Here is an 18,774-nt window from a genome sequence, read left to right on the forward strand (position 1 = left end):
ACCAATTTTCAGCCCTCTAGCCTTAGTAGTTTGTAAGATCTGAGGGCGGACAGAAAAAAAGTGCGGACGGACAGACAAAGCCAGCACAATAGTTTTCTTTTTCAGAAAACTAAATTTAAAAATGTCTTGTTTCTACCGTAAGTCAACGGTCAAGAAACATCCGACAACTGACGAAACTTGGACAACTGGGAGAGAAGACCTCTCACCAGTGACCTTATTTTAAGCGGATTTGTGAGAGAACGAGCCGAAAATATGAGGATAAAGGAGACGTACTTAACATCGTTTAAAGGGGAAATCACTCGGAATTTTATGGAGGAACAGAAGATTAAACTCTATTGGTGTCATAACCTGAAATAAAATCATATGATTATGAAGGGTTTGAAGTCAAAGAGAACGCTGCGCGCTCTATTTGCCAAGAGTTGTCAGTGGGTTAAATCAATATCAGTGAAAATTGGAGTTATTTATCGAACTGAATTAAATTGAATATGGAATTCAGCCAACGGCCAAACACTGGGAGCAATGAGGTCATTCAGCACTGAAGTGGAAACTGACAGTAAAAGTTTGAAAGGTGTAACAGAAGGAAAGCCTCTCAGTTGCACTATGAATCAGTTGTTAGGAGAGGATGGAAAGTAAGATGGAAGAAAGAGAATATGAAAGGAGGTAAGGTAAAAGGAACGAAAGGGGTTACAGCTAGGGGTCGAAGGCACGCTACAAAGAACCTTAAGTAATGCCTACAGTGCACCGCATGAGGTGCACTGACGGCATTACCCTCCTACGGGGCAGTGTTATTTATGACCACAGAATTGTATATACGATTTTAATGAAAACAGAACATCTAAATTTAACACCATTCCTGGTCTCGTGAAAATCAAAAGTTATAATTTATCGTTCTCGTCTTTTTATCGCTCAATTTAATGTTAAAGACTGAGAGTCTTCAATTACAATAACAGACACTAGTTCAATAATTAAATATTCTACTTCTATAAGACATAGGTATCACATATCTACTTTGAATAATTAGTTTAAAATCATTAGATCCCAACAACCAACTCTCCTCGGGAAAACCCATAAACAATCAGCATTCACTTGCCCAACAGAATTTCCATCGCAACTCCCACAGTCTGATTCTGTAACTTGCCGTCGAAAGTAAAATTCCCATCAAAAAGTTATTAGTTCTTGTCATCTGAATATTCAAAGCTGGTTGAAACCTAAATATCTGAAAGGAAAGTTTTAATGTAACCTTTTTTTTTTTCTTTGGAGATATTATTAATACGGTATGTAAAGACCACTTTTATTTTATGTTCGTGCAGAAGTACGTTGCTAATAATTGATCGCGTTTTCTCTCTCTCTCTCTCTCTCTCTCTCTCTCTCTCCGTGCCAATGTTCTGATTTAATTTATCTCTCCCGTACTTGTCTCTATTTATATAATGAGTATTTCTCTCTCAAGTAAACCTGTTTCCAAGATGATAAGTCCTCCCTCTCTCATGTACTAATTTTATGTGATGTAATTTGAGGTTTTCTAATATACTTAGTCCATGTGATAAAATGTGCTCTCTCATGTACCTGTTCTTGCAATGCAATGCCTCTCCCTGATAACCAAGCATTTCCTCGCTTCTCTTGCATGCGTGCGTGCAACTGCAGAATGCAAGCAATCACGAAGTCCGTCTACCGCTCTCGCGATGGGTTTTCCCCATTTCCCGGTCTGTCTGTCTGTCTGTCTGTCCTGCTGGCTAACTGACAGGGCCTATTCCCCCTCCCCCCATTTAGCCTCTTAATCTCCCTGGTGTCCGTGGGGTCCGACGCCCCCCCTCCCTTAATCCTTCTTGATCTTTCCATCTCCCCCTCACATGTCATTATTGTTCTCCCTTTACTTAATATTGGCAATCATCGGGTCTAAACATCCCTCTCCCCAACATCCCACCCATAGAGAGAAAGAGAGAGATTATAGCCTACATACAAATATGAAGAGAGAGAGAGAGAGAGAGAGAGAGAGAGAGAGAGAGAGAGAGAGAGAGAGAGAGAGAGAGGATATACACAGACCTAATGAACGTGGATGGGAAGGGTCAGGGTGATGGAGATTTTATCTATCTATCTATCTCTCCTATATATATATATATATATATATATATATATATATATATATATATATATATATATATTTTTATTTATATTTTTTTTTTATTTACGTGTACATATAAATATATTAGAGAGAGAGAGAGAGAGAGAGAGAGAGAGAGAGAGAGAGAGAGAGAGAGAGAGAGAGAGAGAGAGGGGACGCATTTCATAGCCGCTTCCTCCAGATGACATGTGCAAAGGCTGATATCCGAATCAGCAGCCGCTAATTTACCCCTCCGTCTCTGTGGAGGGGGCGGGGTGGGGTGGGGGGGATAGGAAGAGCTTATAAGGGATGAGGAGAAGAGGACTAAAGAGTAGAGAATGAAAATGGAATGGTAGAAAATGGCAGAAAATGGAATGGGTAGAAGGGTATTTGGGGTTTGAGAATGGACTGGGTTTGATTTAATGACATTTATAGGCTGCCAAGCCAAGAACTTGGGCACTTTCGGCCATTCAGCTCTTAACACACTGAAAAGGGGGAGTTAGAGCGGCTGGACAGCAAGGCAAGACGATCCAGTAAATAAAGGAGATGAAGCACATGGATCTAAAGGTGGAACTGAGGATAAAAAAAAAAACCGTACAGTTGCACTAAAAAGTAACAGTCAAAGAGGTTGGACAGCAAAACGGAAGAAAGGAAAAGGGAATAGAGATAAATTAAAGGCCAGATAATGAGTGTAGCTAGGGGCCGAAGGAACGCTGCAAACACCCTGCAGCAAAGCCTACAGTGCACCACGCGAATGGGACTGAATAGCTTTTCAGTATTAAAACACTGTACAGTAGTACGTGTAAGAGGTTACTGGAATGGTACCGAGTGGTTAAAATGGAAGGATATCGGGAATGATCGCCAGGATCAAACTGGAATCCTATGGGATGATGAAAATGGAGGGGGGGGGGACTGTGTATGAAAATGGAAAACATCCTTTGGGGACGGGTGGGGGGGACGGGTTGATAATGGACGAGTTAAGCGATATACTGGGGGAGATAATATACAGAAGGGGTATGGGGACGTAGTGGTGACGATGAAACAAATGTGGATGAGGAGGAGGAGGAGGTGGAGGAAGGGGGGAAGGGGAGAATAGCAGGGGACGAGATTAAGCGGAATGGTTGTTAACCTATACAACAGCTTATGCAAATGCCTGCTCTTGCCCCCCCGAACACACATAAAGGTAGACACTCGGCCCCCTAAATGGGAAAACATTAAGGTGAAACCCAACTTCCACTGAGGTAGATAGGTTCCGACAACGTCCAACGAACAGAGTTGTGCACTTTATGCATAATGCATGCGCAGCAACGTTGCATTTCGACCAATCGCCGCGCATCTTTGAGAGTTGACGAGACTGCTATAGTTTCGCTGTCTTTGAAAGAGCCTCGTTCATTAATGGAATATAAAATGCATATTGCTTGGTGCAAAATGCATAATTATGTGTCGTGCCTTTCTGTACTGTATAATCGTGGATGGATATAAGTTTGAGTGTTTCATTGGTGGAACATAAATACATATTACTTGGTGCAAACCGCATAATTATGTATTGCGCCTTACTGTACCGCCTTATCGTGAATGCGTATAAGCTGACATTTAGAAAACTAACCACATTATGTCAATACTTTAAAAACCGCAGGCGATTAAAAAATGTGCATTTGGGTAACTAAGCTAAACTATATGCTAAAAAAAATGCACACGATTAAAAAGTAAGAGACAAAATCAGCAAATAATTCTTGTCATACTGATCTAGGAGGTCACAAACTGATACAGCGACTACAGCCTCATCAATGTAAAGGACGACAGGACAGGAATTTTATAGATATTGTTCTAAAGTTGTCACCATATCTCTGAAGCATTTGATAGCATTAATAAAACGTTTTAATCATCACCAAACGTTTTTAAATATGTTTCAGTCGTGATTGTCCTAAACCGTTCTTAAAATTGCTTGCAACGTCCAAAATAACATTAAATTTTCAACATTGAGCAAAACACTAACAGATCCAGATTCGTGACTGCAATTAATATATGTTTCACATAAATACTTAATAATAATAATAATAATAATAATAATAATAATAATAATAATAATAATAATAATAATAATAATAAAACAGGGACAGATGAACACTACTTCTATAAGAGTATACAAATTTCGAAATCAAATTCCATGACAGCTGATACATCCATCCCCTCCAATAAATTTAAGCGCAGAGCCAAGGACACTCCAGAAGAAATGAATGTGGATAAACCAATAAGATAAATTTAGCTCTCTCAGAAGAAACATGTATAATTTTTGTAATTCTTAAAGTGAACTTTTCCTTAGTTTCAACAGAAATTCAGCTGGTGGATATTCTCTCTCTCTCTCTCTCTCTCTCTCTCTCTCTCTCTCTCTCTCTCTCTCTCTCTCTCTCTCTCTCTCTACTGTATGAAACATGTATAATTTTTGTAATTCTTAAAGTGAACTTTTCCTTAGTTTCAACAGAAATTCAGCTGGTGGATATTCTCTCTCTCTCTCTCTCTCTCTCTCTCTCTCTCTCTCTCTCTCTCTCTCTCTCTCTCTCTCTCTACTGTATGAAACATGTATAATTTTGTAATTCTTAAAGTGAACTTTTCCTTAGTTTCAACAGAAATTCAGCTGGTGGATATTCTCTCTCTCTCTTCTCTCTCTCTCTCTCTCTCTCTCTCTCTCTCTCTCTCTATTTAATTCTTAAAGTACATTTTTCAACAGAAATAGTTTTAAGAGTTTTAGTTCGGAAGGCGGAAATTTATTCTATTTCCCTCTCAAGCTTGACGACCTTTACATTTGTGTTTCTCTCTCTCTCTCTCTCTCTCTCTCTCTCTCTCTCTCTCTCTCTCTCTCTCTCTCTCTCTCTCCGTTTACAGTTTTGAACTCCCCAGCATCCGCCCATTCCTCTTCATTGAGTGACTACAACTGCCTTTCCCCCAGACCCCCTCTCTCTCTCTCTCTCTCTCTCTCTCTCTTAACTCTCTCTTTTTCAACCCCCTTTTCAATTTTTACAGACCCCTGCATTAAATCACTGCTATTTCCACTCCACACTCGCTCCTGCTTCTGCCTGCATTTGACTGTTAACCTTGCAGCAGCAGCAGCAATAATAATAATAATAATAATAATAATAATAATAATAATAATAATAATAATAATAATAATAATAATAATAATAATAATAATAATAATAATGTGAAGATTGTATTGGAGATAAAATTTGTAATGGTTCTGTCGTATAATAATTTAAGAAAATCATGTCCAGTTTCCTTCTCCGATAATAATAATAATAATAATAATAATAATAATAATAATAATAATAATAATAATAATAATGCATTCATTCTTATGTAACAAGCTAAAAGGCCACTGACCTGATCAGTAACCTTTCCCAAAATTAAATGACCACATGTGAGAAACAAGACTCAGAGAGAGAGAGAGAGAGAGAGAGAGAGAGAGAGAGAGAAATGTCTCCTCAACTTTGTTGCCTAGAAAGCACGCTCAAATGTATTCAGCACTAGTTCTAAGTCAGCGGAAGAGAGAGGAAGTCATTTTGTTACGATGAATGCAGGCCAAAATGTCTCCACTACTAGTTACTGAGAGAGAGAGAGAGAGAGAGAGAGAGAGAGAGAGAGAGAGAGAGAGAGAGAGAAATGTCTTCTCAATTTTGTTACCATGACAGAGGGCCAAAATGTCTCCACTAGTTACTGAGAGAGAGAGAGAGAGAGAGAGAGAGAGAGAGAGAGAGAGAGAGAGAGAGAGAGAGAAATGTCTTCTCAATTTTGTTACCATGACAGCGGGCCAAAATGTCTCCAGTACTAGTTACTGAGAGAGAGAGAGAGAGAGAGAGAGAGAGAGAGAGAGAGAGAGAGAGAGAGAGAGAGAGTCGCATCGAGTCAGCTAAATCCTATTAGCAAAATTAAAAACTTACATTAAGGCCCCCGCAGAAAAGCGTTCCGCCAAGCCAAAAAGCATTTTACCCAATAATTTCACACAATAAGTATTGCTTCCTCTAACAAAAGAAAACGAGGCCCTTAAAGAAAACGGACCAATTCCTAACCCCCGAGCTTTTATCGAGATGGTATCATGAGGACAAAAAAAAAAAAATGGAAAAGGCAGCCCAGGAAGAGTAGGACAACATTCTCATTTTCTTTATATAAAATTTAAGATAATCAATGGATTGAATCCTTGTTACCACAACTAACCGAAATAAATTTTATTCTCTATTTCACAAATACCATACAATAGCAAAATACTAAGATTCAGCGTTATGAGAAGTAAGAAAATTTGCACTGCAATATTCCGTAAACCTAATTTATCAAAATAAGTTAAAAAATATATAATTATTTTATATAAAATAGTTACAAAATACTGAACGAACATTGTCATAAAATCCATTAATTAGCAACAACTTGAGATAGCTTCTTCCACGCAACCTAATGATCAATAACTGCTGTATAACTAATAACCAATAACTGTAACTTATATCTAGGCAAATAAAAACACCCATGTTTGCTTAACTGAACATCTGTCCTTCAAATAACAACCACTCCAAACTAACAATAAATCTCTAATCTATAAGATCGAAGTAATTAAGACATTAATAAGGTGATTCGTATTGGTTTCGTCTGATAATCTTTAGAGCATTGGTTCTTAAACTTTTTATTACCACGCCCCCTCTAAGCGTTGGTTCTTCCCTCCACGACCCCCCTTTGCATCTATGATTAAAATTCCCTCCCAGATTTAAAGGAAAATGAAAAAAAGGGAGAAAGAGAAGGGGTTTCGAGGGATAGGGAGGGAGGTAAATAATTACAAAACATAGTAAGCCCAAGGAGTCTAACTAGAGTAGTATACTTTAGGAAACTAACGTTATAAGGCGATACTTTCGCATTTTTCCATAAACTTCTGAATATTAGTTCCTCACTCTTGTTAAGAGAATAAAAACTATAATTACAGAATTTTTAATTTTTCCCTAGGGCTTGCGCCTCCCCTCGAAACTGCTGACGCCCCCCAAGGGGGCACGCCCCGGAGGGTGAGAACCACTGCTTTAGACTGACATACATTCAGAATGTTTTCAAATCAAGCTGTCCTGAAACTAAGCATCACAACCACACGTTCTAAAACTAAACTGAGCATGCAAGGTGATTTAATCTACAAAAAATAAGATAAAAATAAATATATATTCTGCTCCTCAGATTTTGAAAAGAATTCCTAGTTAAAATATGTCTTTAATTCTTGTTTTCGATATCAAAACTTGTTTATCCATTAATAAAGGACGTCTAATTCCTGTACCCAGTCACTCTCACATACACACACACACACACACACACACACACACAGAGTTTGGGTGTGTTTACACAAACGACTTTTGTGACCGATATTTCAATTGTACTATCATCACTACTATTCTTAAAAACTGTAAACATTTCCCCCATAAAATAATGCAATAAAAAAAGACCAATACTATCCCTTATCTAGCATACTTTACACCAAAAAAAAAAATAAAAATAATCACGTTTAAAATAAGAGAATCACAACAAACACAGAGACGAAACAGCGTCCAACACGTCAACACGACGCCTGGTATCAACAACACATCCTCCTTACCTGTATCTGCATCAGCGAAAGGGATAACCACCAACACCACAAGGGCCAGCATAACTCCTCCTGGGGCAGCGACTACTCTATACCGCGACTGCAAGAAGAAGAAGAAAGAGAGACTTAATGTAAGCCTTTGACTGCCTATTCGAGAGTATGTCAAGGTGGTATCGAAAGGTGTCAGAATCATTAACCGTGGTATGAGCTGTGCACTTACAATCCAGTTGATTGTAGTTAGACTGAAGGGTGTCAAAGTTATTTATACTTGATATGAAAAGTGGACTCACGATACAGCTGATTGTAGGCAGAGTACACTTAACTATGAAATACGCGCTAAAATTATACACTTGTGTGTGACACCCTTAACGCATGTACTATATGCTGCACGTGTTCAACTTCATATACGTGCAAACCTGCAAAACCAACTATGGTACAAATCATTTACTCATGGTATGAACTGTGCACTCAAAATACAACTGAGTCTAGTCAGTGTGCACTTAGCTATGAGACACAATCACGGTGTAAAATTATACGCTTGTGTGACACCCTTAATGCATGTGCTGCATGCATCACGTGTTCATGTATGGTTATCAAGTACTTTAAAAGATTAAGAATACATGAAAGCCTGAATAATTAAATACTGTACTTAAAACCTGTTTCACGTAGTCTAAAATACGCATGACAAAGCCACGTTAATCTAGCACCCTAAATCACTATTTTTCTTTTTTACTGTACACTCTAAGTTAAAATGGTCCCTAAATTAGGTTAATTGGGGATGAAAAGCAAAATACAATTGTCTTTCTACAGAAAATTTTTGTCACTTAAACACAAGCTTGTACCAGAAAAACTTTTGCACATAAAACACGTTTTACTACATATTGTAATTCTTATAACTTCACTGTTTGAACATCTATAGACATTACTTTTATCTAAGTTCAGGAAATTCAAACTAGAAGGCAGCAATTGCCTCACAAAGTAAATCCAGAATTAGATAAATCCAGAATGAGAGAGTTCAAAATTTCAATGGAATGTACTAAACGTTGGGTGAGTTTGCTTCTACATTTATAAACACCTTGATACTCTGTGATGTCCTATAATGGAAAAAATATACCTTAACGTTGGCAAATTATACGTCATTAAAAAACAGCTGTTCCAGAACATAACATTACATAAGCAAACATCAAAATCATATCTCTTAGACATTAAGTATTTTGCAGTTGTGACTTCCACTTACCAACATTATACAAATATATCTAAATAATGAAGTTTTCATAATGATATAAATATTTAATACACTGAAGGGTTTCACGTACAAAGAAAAACAATCCACTTACATAATACTCTTCATGCACACATATCATTACAGTATTTATATAAACTGACATCACATTATGATTCCCTAGCAATCATAATTTCAAACAATGATACTGTACTCTTATTTACTAAAGCTAAGAGTAGCACTTATGAAACTGATCACTTTCATTACTATCAAAATCAAAATACAAAACGAAACAGTTCTTCTCAGCAATTATAACAAAATTAGAGTCAAAATACATTTACAGTACTATACACGAAACACCAAATAAGTAGGAAAATCTCATTTGGTTAAATATCATCAAATATAAGAATCACCCTGATGAAATATACATTTCAGTAGACGGTTCGGAGGAACAAAACCACGTGATTCTGAATTACAAAGACTAATAGTCTTTTCCAGTTAATAAAGTTCATCCACAAGGATAAATGACACGGCTGCAGATCAACACAAAGCCCAGAACATCTGGCATGGGCACAGACAAGCTATAGATCTCAACACATCACTGTCAATTCGTCCGCCATATTTCTTATCGTGGTATACGGCCCTTTATGTGCAACAGAAAAATGCACACTCCCACACCAATTTATTTTAACAAAACACCGGCTGCTTTAACCGTTGAGGTCAGGGCTTTGGTTTCAAGTGACTTGAATTAAGCATAGTAGTTCAACGACCCCTGAAATATCTGGTGGTAATTATTCCCAAGTGCAGGATCTTGAAGTCAAATTCCAACAATTACTGCCTTTTACAGTAGAGTTTAACAACTCATTTTTCATCACTCAGCAGGAAAATGCAGCATATAAAAGTGGTATATTTAGTCTTTGGAAAGCGGCCGTTTCTGGATAACTTTTAAATGTTTTACCATGAAAAATTATATTTCACTTTTAGCCTAATAAAATTAATGCCACTACATTTGAACATCATATTACTTTTGAAGTAAAAAATACCATGAGGTATTAAAATCAAAAGTTTTTTAAAGTTTCTAAAATTCTTGTTGACCATTTGCATCATATCCCTAGCAACATTATTTTTCTTTTGTAATATTTCACGATCTAATGTAAGTTCCACAAATGGGGCAAGGCCTTGGAGTTATGGATGATGCTTAGAAGCCAGAGGTATTTCTCCAGCACTTTATGGAATCTGCTCAGGTGTGTTGGAATGTGGTGTTCTCTAATCTAGACAGGCTTCTTATAATGCCAGAGCTGAATCAAGGACCTATTTTATCCAAAACCTAAGCCATACTTCATGTTCCAATCTTTTCCAACACACACAAAAAAGGGAGGACCCCTACCTTTCCTACAAAAAAACTCTACAAATAATAGAAATAAGGTATACAGTCTTCATAAAAGTAAAAAAGAAAAAGGAAAAAATATATTGGACTATGAATAGAGGCTTGGCAAATGTAAAGAAAATCTTAAAGACATCTTTATCTTGCAATATCAACTTTTACAAAAGTCACTAAATGCTACGACTTGGCTCTATGCAAACAAACACTACTGTAAAAATAACTGAATACTGATTACCATGAACAGAACAAGCTGCTATTTTACATGCAGTGGCAATGTTTACATACCGAGCTAAATAAAATCAGAAAAACATGAGGTGGTTGATGAGAATACAAGAGATGTATATTAAAGGGCCACCATAAATTGTTATTCAAGTTGCAAATCACATTCATGCATACTATACTTTAACCCACAAGAAAACTTGCTTAGTTATGTGCATAATGTACAGAACACATGACGGAGAGAGAGAGAGAGAGAGAGAGAGAGAGAGAGAGAGAGAGAGAGAGAGAGAGAGAGAGAGATAACATGCATGCTGTATTTCAAAATTCTCTTTCAGTAAATTTTAATAAACTTTAAATTTAACAAGAAAATTTTATTAACAATATGACAAAGTAACAAAATAAAAGAGAGAGAGAGAAAGAGAGAGCGAATCAATGCAATAGAAAGCAAAATGAAAGGTGTTATTGTACACAGAAGCCCCTTTGCTAAACATATTATCTAATCATTAACCTAAAGAAATTTCATTTTAATTTAAACTATGTAATACAATTCTTTAATAAAGGAGATTCAGATAAATAAAGACTTAAATACAAATAAAAATTGAATGAAGCACACAAGACTGCATTTTCCCTCAGAAGGAGAGTATAGTACAGCATTTCTATAAGCCTGAGGCTATTCCCTGGGCAAGTTTCCTCAAGTCATCTCAACATTCCTCTTCTTTCTTCCATGTTCATCTTTCTCAACCATGTCTCCATACCTGTTTTTCTTCTCCCCAGTAAACATGCCCCATCCACTTTCATCCAGTGTCTCACAAACTGATCAATTGGTTCTATGTCAGTTAGGCTACTTCTCTATCCACTCATTGGTTACTCTATCCTGCAACTTACATTCATTTCCTTACATCTTTCTTACAGCTTTACAGCCAGATACTACTAACTCTGACACAACTGAGCTGATCTGTACCATGACTCATGTCCATATATCAATAATGATCTAACCGAGACTTTAAATCATTATTTTAGTGAAAATAAACAAGGTATTATTATTCTACACAAGTCTCAGCATTCCCACTACCTGTCTTGCTTTTCTCATCCCTTCCTCAAATTTATATCATTATAAGCCCATCTTTTGAGACAGCTGTACCTTAACACTTTACTCTACTCTAAGGACAGAGAGTCGTTCAATTTCTATACTAAACATTTTGCTTCTTCTCTTTTATTAATCCCATACTAAGCCTCCTCCACAATCCGGTTCTTTCTAATTCAGAGAGAATTCTGGGCAGATATACACCTATCTTCCACTACACTCTACCCTTTCAAAACTGGTCACTGCTACCTTCCTCTTCTTCCATCAACATTTACAGAACTTGAAATCAATTCTTTCTTTAAAAACTAAATTCCTCCTTTACCCTCACATTATTGTTAAACTTAATTTACTACCTAAAGTTGTGCCTTTTCTAAAATAGGTACTGAGCTGAGTTTTCTAACTACTGTATTCTTATTCCACTACATTTATCACACTAATACCACTGACACCTATACAGTACTCAAAACTACTGACATTATGCCTACCAATGCTATTTACTGTATCCTACAGTTTCTATAATATAGATCTTCACTTGAAGACACAATAGCAACTGCTATACTAATTCTGCCAACACTCTCAGAATTATTAACATACTCAGTAATTAATTTCTGTAACAGTACAGTATATCTAAATAGTGTAATACTGCTACACACTAATCTATACAATGTTCATGATGCAAAAAAGGTGTTGATTATTGTTTGCTACATGTTAAACAAAGAAAAATACTTCCTTTAGAAGTAGTAGGTCACCATCACCTAGAGCAAACTCTGCAATAAGGGTCCCACCTGGCTCTTATCCACAAAATTCTTAAAGCTACCCAGTTTTTTTAATTAGCTCAACAAAAGCAATTACTAGCCTAATAAATGCACAAGTACCAAGATATTCCTAACAGTTTAATGTTTTGTGAGTTTCTGGTTATGCACACTAAATTCTCTTAAATGTAAATTGTGATAAGCATATTTAAGAACTTGAAATATCTGCAACTTGCATTATAAGGTCGTGCACAATACAGCTCTCCAAATATTATTTCATTTATCCTTTATTCTTTCCAATAAACACCACATGAAGCCTTCAATATGATTTACTGACCACATTCAGAAATAAAGCAACCAAACTGTACTTCAAGTAGAGAACTGACAGTCTGCTGTAACCCTTAGTACTCGCTGCCTTCTGTTACTTAACATCTCATAAGATACCAATTTCAGAAGCTACAGTTATTTACAGCAGTAGAGAAAACCACACTCTTGCAATGCTGGATGTTACAATTAAGGGAATACAAGAATAATGCACAGAGGAAAATATGCCCTTCACCAAAGCAATAAGTGATCCCTGAAAATAAAGGAGGACACAGGAGAGAAGAGATTTCTGAGAACTAGTTCAGTTAGTCTTGGCCCTGAAGTGATTTCCCATGAAGAAAGATTAAGTTAAAGCCATAACTGACTTTTATTTTGCAATGTAAAAGGGAGCTACAGTATTGGGACGAGAAAATATGAAGCCCTCATTATTAAGCAAAAGGACATGAGTTCAGACATCAAAATTGGTCGGTGGCAGTTGGTACCATCACTCAAGAGGTTGGCTGCAGTGCCTTAGGGATTCCCTTTTTCTTGTTGCTTGAAAATTAAGTACATACTAGTATCCAAACTTGTCTGAAAACATCATCTAATGTCAGGCACCTTAGTTGTCTGACCACATACAACACCATCCAATGTCTTTTCCAATATTTGTCTTTTGTGCTGAAAAGATTCTGAATGTGTTTAATAATGATTCTAAAAGGTCAAATTCAATTTGTCTCTACCCTCAAACAGTGTTGGGGATGTATTATTGAAAGAGTAGGCTACAGAATTGTGAAGTAGGGTGACCAGTCCTTTCTAGCACGCCTTTGTCTTCAGGCTGACCTTTTGTACCCATTTACAGCTTTGTCAACTGGAAACTGGACCCAACACTTTATAAAAACCACCTCATTGCTCCACAACTGAATAACACCAACCACCTCTAAACTAAATGAGGCAATAAAGAAAACAAAAAGAAAATGAAATCTCAGCCAAACAAGTAAAAATGCACTGTACTTTCAAACTATCTTTCACAACAAAAAGTATGTTCAGAAACAGAAAACCACCAGAAGCAAAGATTTTACCAAACGAAAAAAAGTTGGCAAGTTTGATAATGATGATTCATACCTGTGTGCTTAGAACCTAAGGATGGATTACGAACACATGTAACTTTTAAGCATTAGTGCTTGTTGTTTGGGCACAACTTGTTGGCCTCAGAAGGATCAAATGAGCATTACCAAAACAACAAACATCATACCGAGATCTTTGTCACACGTGCCTATGCAAGATCTAGTGACTGGTAATTGCAAATGGCCTTTCCAGTCATCATTTAGCTGTAGACTCCAACACTTTTCTTCCAAACACATATTACAAAGATGCTTAAAATCACATCAATGAAAGGTCAGGATATTTACATCCCTAAATCCACTATAAGTACTATAGCTACTATAGTACTTTCAAATAACAAACAATAACCTGCAAGGTGCTGTGCAGCAATGTGATCTCATCTCAGTAAATCACCAAAAAGATTTGATAACCATCTCTCATATCAAAGCTCTCTGTGGGATAAAACTTAGATACTGTATATAAAACAAGATTATTCGGTACAGTACTAAACTCAGTGCCACCAAAATCAACTCTGAATCAGTAATAGACTACTTGCAATCATTTTTATTACATAAAATTCTTAACCCATTTCCTATTTCCATGCAACAAATTAAACAAGTTAGTATAAATACAATATGACACGCCACATCAGTGTATTTATAATATAAATATAAAACTAACCTTCAGAAAATAACAGGGAGACAAATATCAACAAAAGTAACAGGTTAATGACACTAAGGCCAAGTTCCTCAAGAACAAAAAACTTATAAGTAGGTGACGATTTAATCATTTTTCACATTCAGAATTGTTTTCTACTTCAGATTTATTTGTAAGAACTTTCATGCTACATCAACTCCTTAATTATATAGTTTATATACTGTAATCTTGCAGAGGATTAAGAAATTATGCTACTCCAACTAGAATTTTGCATTCTGAGAGAAAAGAATACAAATTCTGTTGCAATGCTTATTTTCCAGCCATTAATTCATGTCCATAACAAAACTGATGATCCACAGATATACTATTACATCTGTTGTTGACTCATTTGACTTCCAAACTAAACAATTTTGCATTAGTTCAAAGTGAATACCAATTACTTTCATCTAAATGCACTAAAATATATTGGTTGTAACACCAAATTAGTCTTGAATTAGGCTGGGCTGACCACAATGTTAAAATTAACAAAATACAGTAAAACATAATTGTAAACTACATTAATCATAGGCTACATTACAACAATGGTACAAAGCATAACTACTAAATGCAATGGCTAAATGATATCACGAGCAGCCTAGGTATATGTCTTAATCACATGCAAAACAAGTTTGTATTTCTACCTGTTGAAAAGGTAAACACAAACTGAAATTTAATACAATAAAATACTACACTATGTAAACTTTTTGTGCTTCCTCATACATACTTTCAGGCCTAAGCCTACTGGCGCATTACTTAGACAGCCCACGCTCATGGGTGTAGGCTGGCTTGCAATTCGCATAATAGCCTGGGCTAAGATTAACCTACGATTGTATCGCTGCGCATAAAACTTTCAACACTAACAGATAACGCAGTTTTAAAATAACTGGCTGTAATACAGACTAATTAAAAGGAAAGGCAATGGAGAAAAGACAATCAGCCAATCAGTCGACCCTGTCACCTTACTCTAGGTAAGCTGCCCTAGCCTAACCTACCCAAGGGTAAACAAGACTGGTTCAGCCTCCTCCAGAAGCTACTAAAGGATACTACAACACCAAAAATGAAACCTGACACATAAAATGGTACAAAAGACATCGAGAGCATGACCTCTAAAGCAATGACCAAAGTTGAATAAACTTGCTAATTCGATAAACTTTGTGGCCTGCTTTAACTTCTGCTAACCTAGCCTAAATCTGTTGAACTTGGCCAAACTTGAATACATTGAGGGATAAACTGAAGTCTTTTCGTTTAGTTACATAAATATAGAAGCCTATAAATCACAGTGAACGTTACAGTTCCATGTGAATATGTGCAAAAGTTTCGGCACAAAATACAAAAAAACCGCTGTGTCGGGTTCCTGCTATCCTTGCAAAGCCACAGAACGCTCTCTCACATGCGCTTCGTTTCATCGGTTTTATTTACCAAACCGCTCTATAAATTTGCGTTCTGACGCCGCAGAACGATTTGGCCCCACGAGAACTATCATGCGGCCATGTCAACAGTCTCTAAAAAGGACTTACCATTGCTACAACAAGGCATAGCCAAGAGACGACCACAAACACACCCACACCTCACCACGTCTAAGAGTCAACTGTAAACAAAGTGACAGCTGGAGCACCAACCGAGCTGCGAGATGCGCACCAACACCCACCTTTACCCGATGCCGCCAACTTTCAAATGTTTTCACGAAACATTCTAAGAAATTTGATGTCTATCGTGCATCACATGTGCCAGATATTTATTCTAATTGACGATGAATGACTACACTTTCATTTTATTATGAAATAATAAGAGGAAACAGAAATTTTGATGACGAAACTGAGAGGGTCGATACGGCCCAAGCTTCTCGCGGCATTGAACAAGCTTCCCTTTTTGATCGTCAACTTATCAATAAAGTTTGCTGCGTTACTCTCTGTACGATTTACGCAACTGATACAAACTTAATTAGCCCAAAAGATAATTCATTATTTCTCATTTTGTCAATTAACATCAGCGTTTATTTCAATTTTTTTAAGTAAGCAGAAATAAACTATCAAAAAAGAATAAAGAGAAATGTGTTGGGTAAGAAACTACACATGGATATGTAAGAAGCAAGTACTTCCGTTGCAACAGATCGTTACATGGGCACTTGACAAGCAAAAAAAGCAACGTATCATGTTACTTTGGCAGAGAGAGAGAGAGAGAGAGAGAGAGAGAGAGAGAGAGAGAGAGAGAGAGAGAGAGAGAGAGAGAGAGAGAGAGAGAGAGAGAGTGGGCAGCATTTTTCAAAACTTCTGCTCACTGATATTTGCCGTCAAAATATGCATTATCTTAAGCAATTTTATCCCTACGTTGAAAGATGCTATGCGAGAAAACACTTTAATTGCTGGATTTTCCTAAGGAACAAAATTACGTAATCCTTTTGGATGCTTTTTTTGGGGGTATCTTCAATGACAACCTATGGAGCAAATAACCATAACATCTAGGAAGAGATATAAAAACAATAATACTTTCCTGTGGACATGCCGCTGCTGGTAACACTGAAAATCAATGAATGAATAACTTGAAACTCAGAGAAAACTGATTGGAGGACTTACATGAACAATTAAATGTAAACTATAAGACCAATAATATAAAAATTACGAATAGCTGCAGAAAGAATATTAGAGCTCTTATATCTAACATTGTATCTGAGCAATATTTACACAGGTTTCAGCTGAGTAAACGTGCAGTTTTATGCAAGCGCATGACTCCTTTGTATGTGTAAGTAGGTGCATGAGCGCGCGCGCACTAAGCATTCGGATATGAGCTTATCTGTAATATTTGATTTATCTTTCTAAGATCAAGAGATTATACAACGCAAGAGGCTGAAGTACAGAAACATCTAATGTGAAATTTAACATTTATAACAGATAAGATTTTATATATATATATATATATATATATATATATATATATATATAATATATATATATATATATATATATATATATATATATATATAATGATGTAGTTATGTCTTTACTCTGAGAATCTGAAATTTCAACCACAGAGATTCTAGCTCAGATGAAATCAGAGTCGACCAGTAAGAGGAAAAAATATTAAGAGAGAGAGAGAGAGAGAGAGAGAGAGAGAGAGAGAGAGAGAGAGAGAGAGAGAGAGAGAGAGAGATTCTTCGGCTAAAATGTATACTAAGAAATGCAACTGCCTGTGCTTTCTGTGGTATGTATACACATGTGTGTACTGAATATAAATCTATATAAGTGGAAGCCCAAGTTGGATCAGTTCATAACAAATATTTCTGAATACACGCAGATGCTCGTGGATGTGTGTGACTGTCGATTTGCTTATAGGTGACAAAAATTTATGTGTATAAGTATATACTCGTATGTATGTGTGTGTGTGTGCAAGCGCTTGCAAAAATATACAAACACATCCCAACTGGACAAATTCACATCTATCAAACGCAGTCATAAAACACTGCAACTGCCCGAACGCATCGAAATATAATCCCGCACGGTGGAAGAAGATACGAGAACCCGAGGAAGACGCTTAACCTCGAAATAGAAGAGTGGTTACAACCAAACCGACACCCAAGACGCTAAATACGTTCTACTCTCTCACTTCAATCATTCTGTATTCATATTTCAAGTCTGGGCAAGACAGAGACATAGAAATTCCATACCCGTTGGCCTCCTCGCAGGGACGAAAATATGTCGAGAAAAATAATCTAGAGGGAAGATAAAAATGTTGGCGCTGAGAAGTGGAAATGATCCGTAAGTGCCAGGAAATTACACCAATCGCCACCCACCAACCTCGGGGTCTTATCTGTTTCTTCAACTTTCGTTTCTGTGTCACTGTCTACGTTTGTTTGTAAACGAAATATCACTCGTGCAATATAATACTCTAGTAATAAAAATACTAAAGAAAATAAACAAGTTTCTCTCTTATTTCACTTTTAAGGAAACTTCTTATCGACCAATGACTTTTTGAAACAGTTACTAGGCTAATGCACATCTCAAGTCATTGTACACATGTCTATACGATATAAACACAGCAGCCAATAGGCCTGTAGCGTAATTTAAAAGAGGAGAATGGCTCACTGAAGTGCCATTTATAATACAAAAATTCATATAAAATAGATACTTTATGACATATTACACTTCTACTTATTTATCAATGTAGTTGTCGGTTAATTTATATCCATTTACTTACTTTTTATCCTTATAGTACTACACCCCTCTTCACATAAAGTCATTCTATTCTGTGGAAAATAATTTTACAAGCCAAAGCCCTTTTTCTTGTCTCATGTGAACGTGTACAAAAAACACAAACAGTAT

The 18,774-nt window shown here is 36.5% G+C and overlaps 1 protein-coding gene across 4 annotated transcripts in view; it reads right to left on the reverse strand.

The window, feature by feature from the left end:
- The window catches only part of LOC136830680 (tyrosine-protein kinase transmembrane receptor Ror2-like), a 719,079-nt gene extending 703,029 nt beyond the window's left edge, over positions 1 to 16,050 (reverse strand). For 2 of the 4 annotated variants that reach the window (XM_067090362.1, XM_067090360.1), the window contains exons 1-2: positions 15,976 to 16,050; positions 7,710 to 7,797 (exon numbers count right to left, since the gene is read on the reverse strand). In XM_067090362.1, the coding sequence (XP_066946463.1) occupies positions 7,710 to 7,797; positions 15,976 to 15,978 (91 nt within the window). In that variant the 5' untranslated portion in view covers positions 15,979 to 16,050. The remainder of the gene's footprint in view (positions 1 to 7,709; positions 7,798 to 15,975) is intronic. The other 2 variants (XM_067090361.1, XM_067090359.1) reach the window with 1 other exon arrangement.
- Between the last annotated feature and the right edge of the window lie 2,724 nt (positions 16,051 to 18,774).

This window comes from Macrobrachium rosenbergii, chromosome 47 (genome assembly GCF_040412425.1).
Source record: "Macrobrachium rosenbergii isolate ZJJX-2024 chromosome 47, ASM4041242v1, whole genome shotgun sequence".
Lineage (NCBI taxonomy): Eukaryota > Metazoa > Arthropoda > Malacostraca > Decapoda > Palaemonidae > Macrobrachium > Macrobrachium rosenbergii.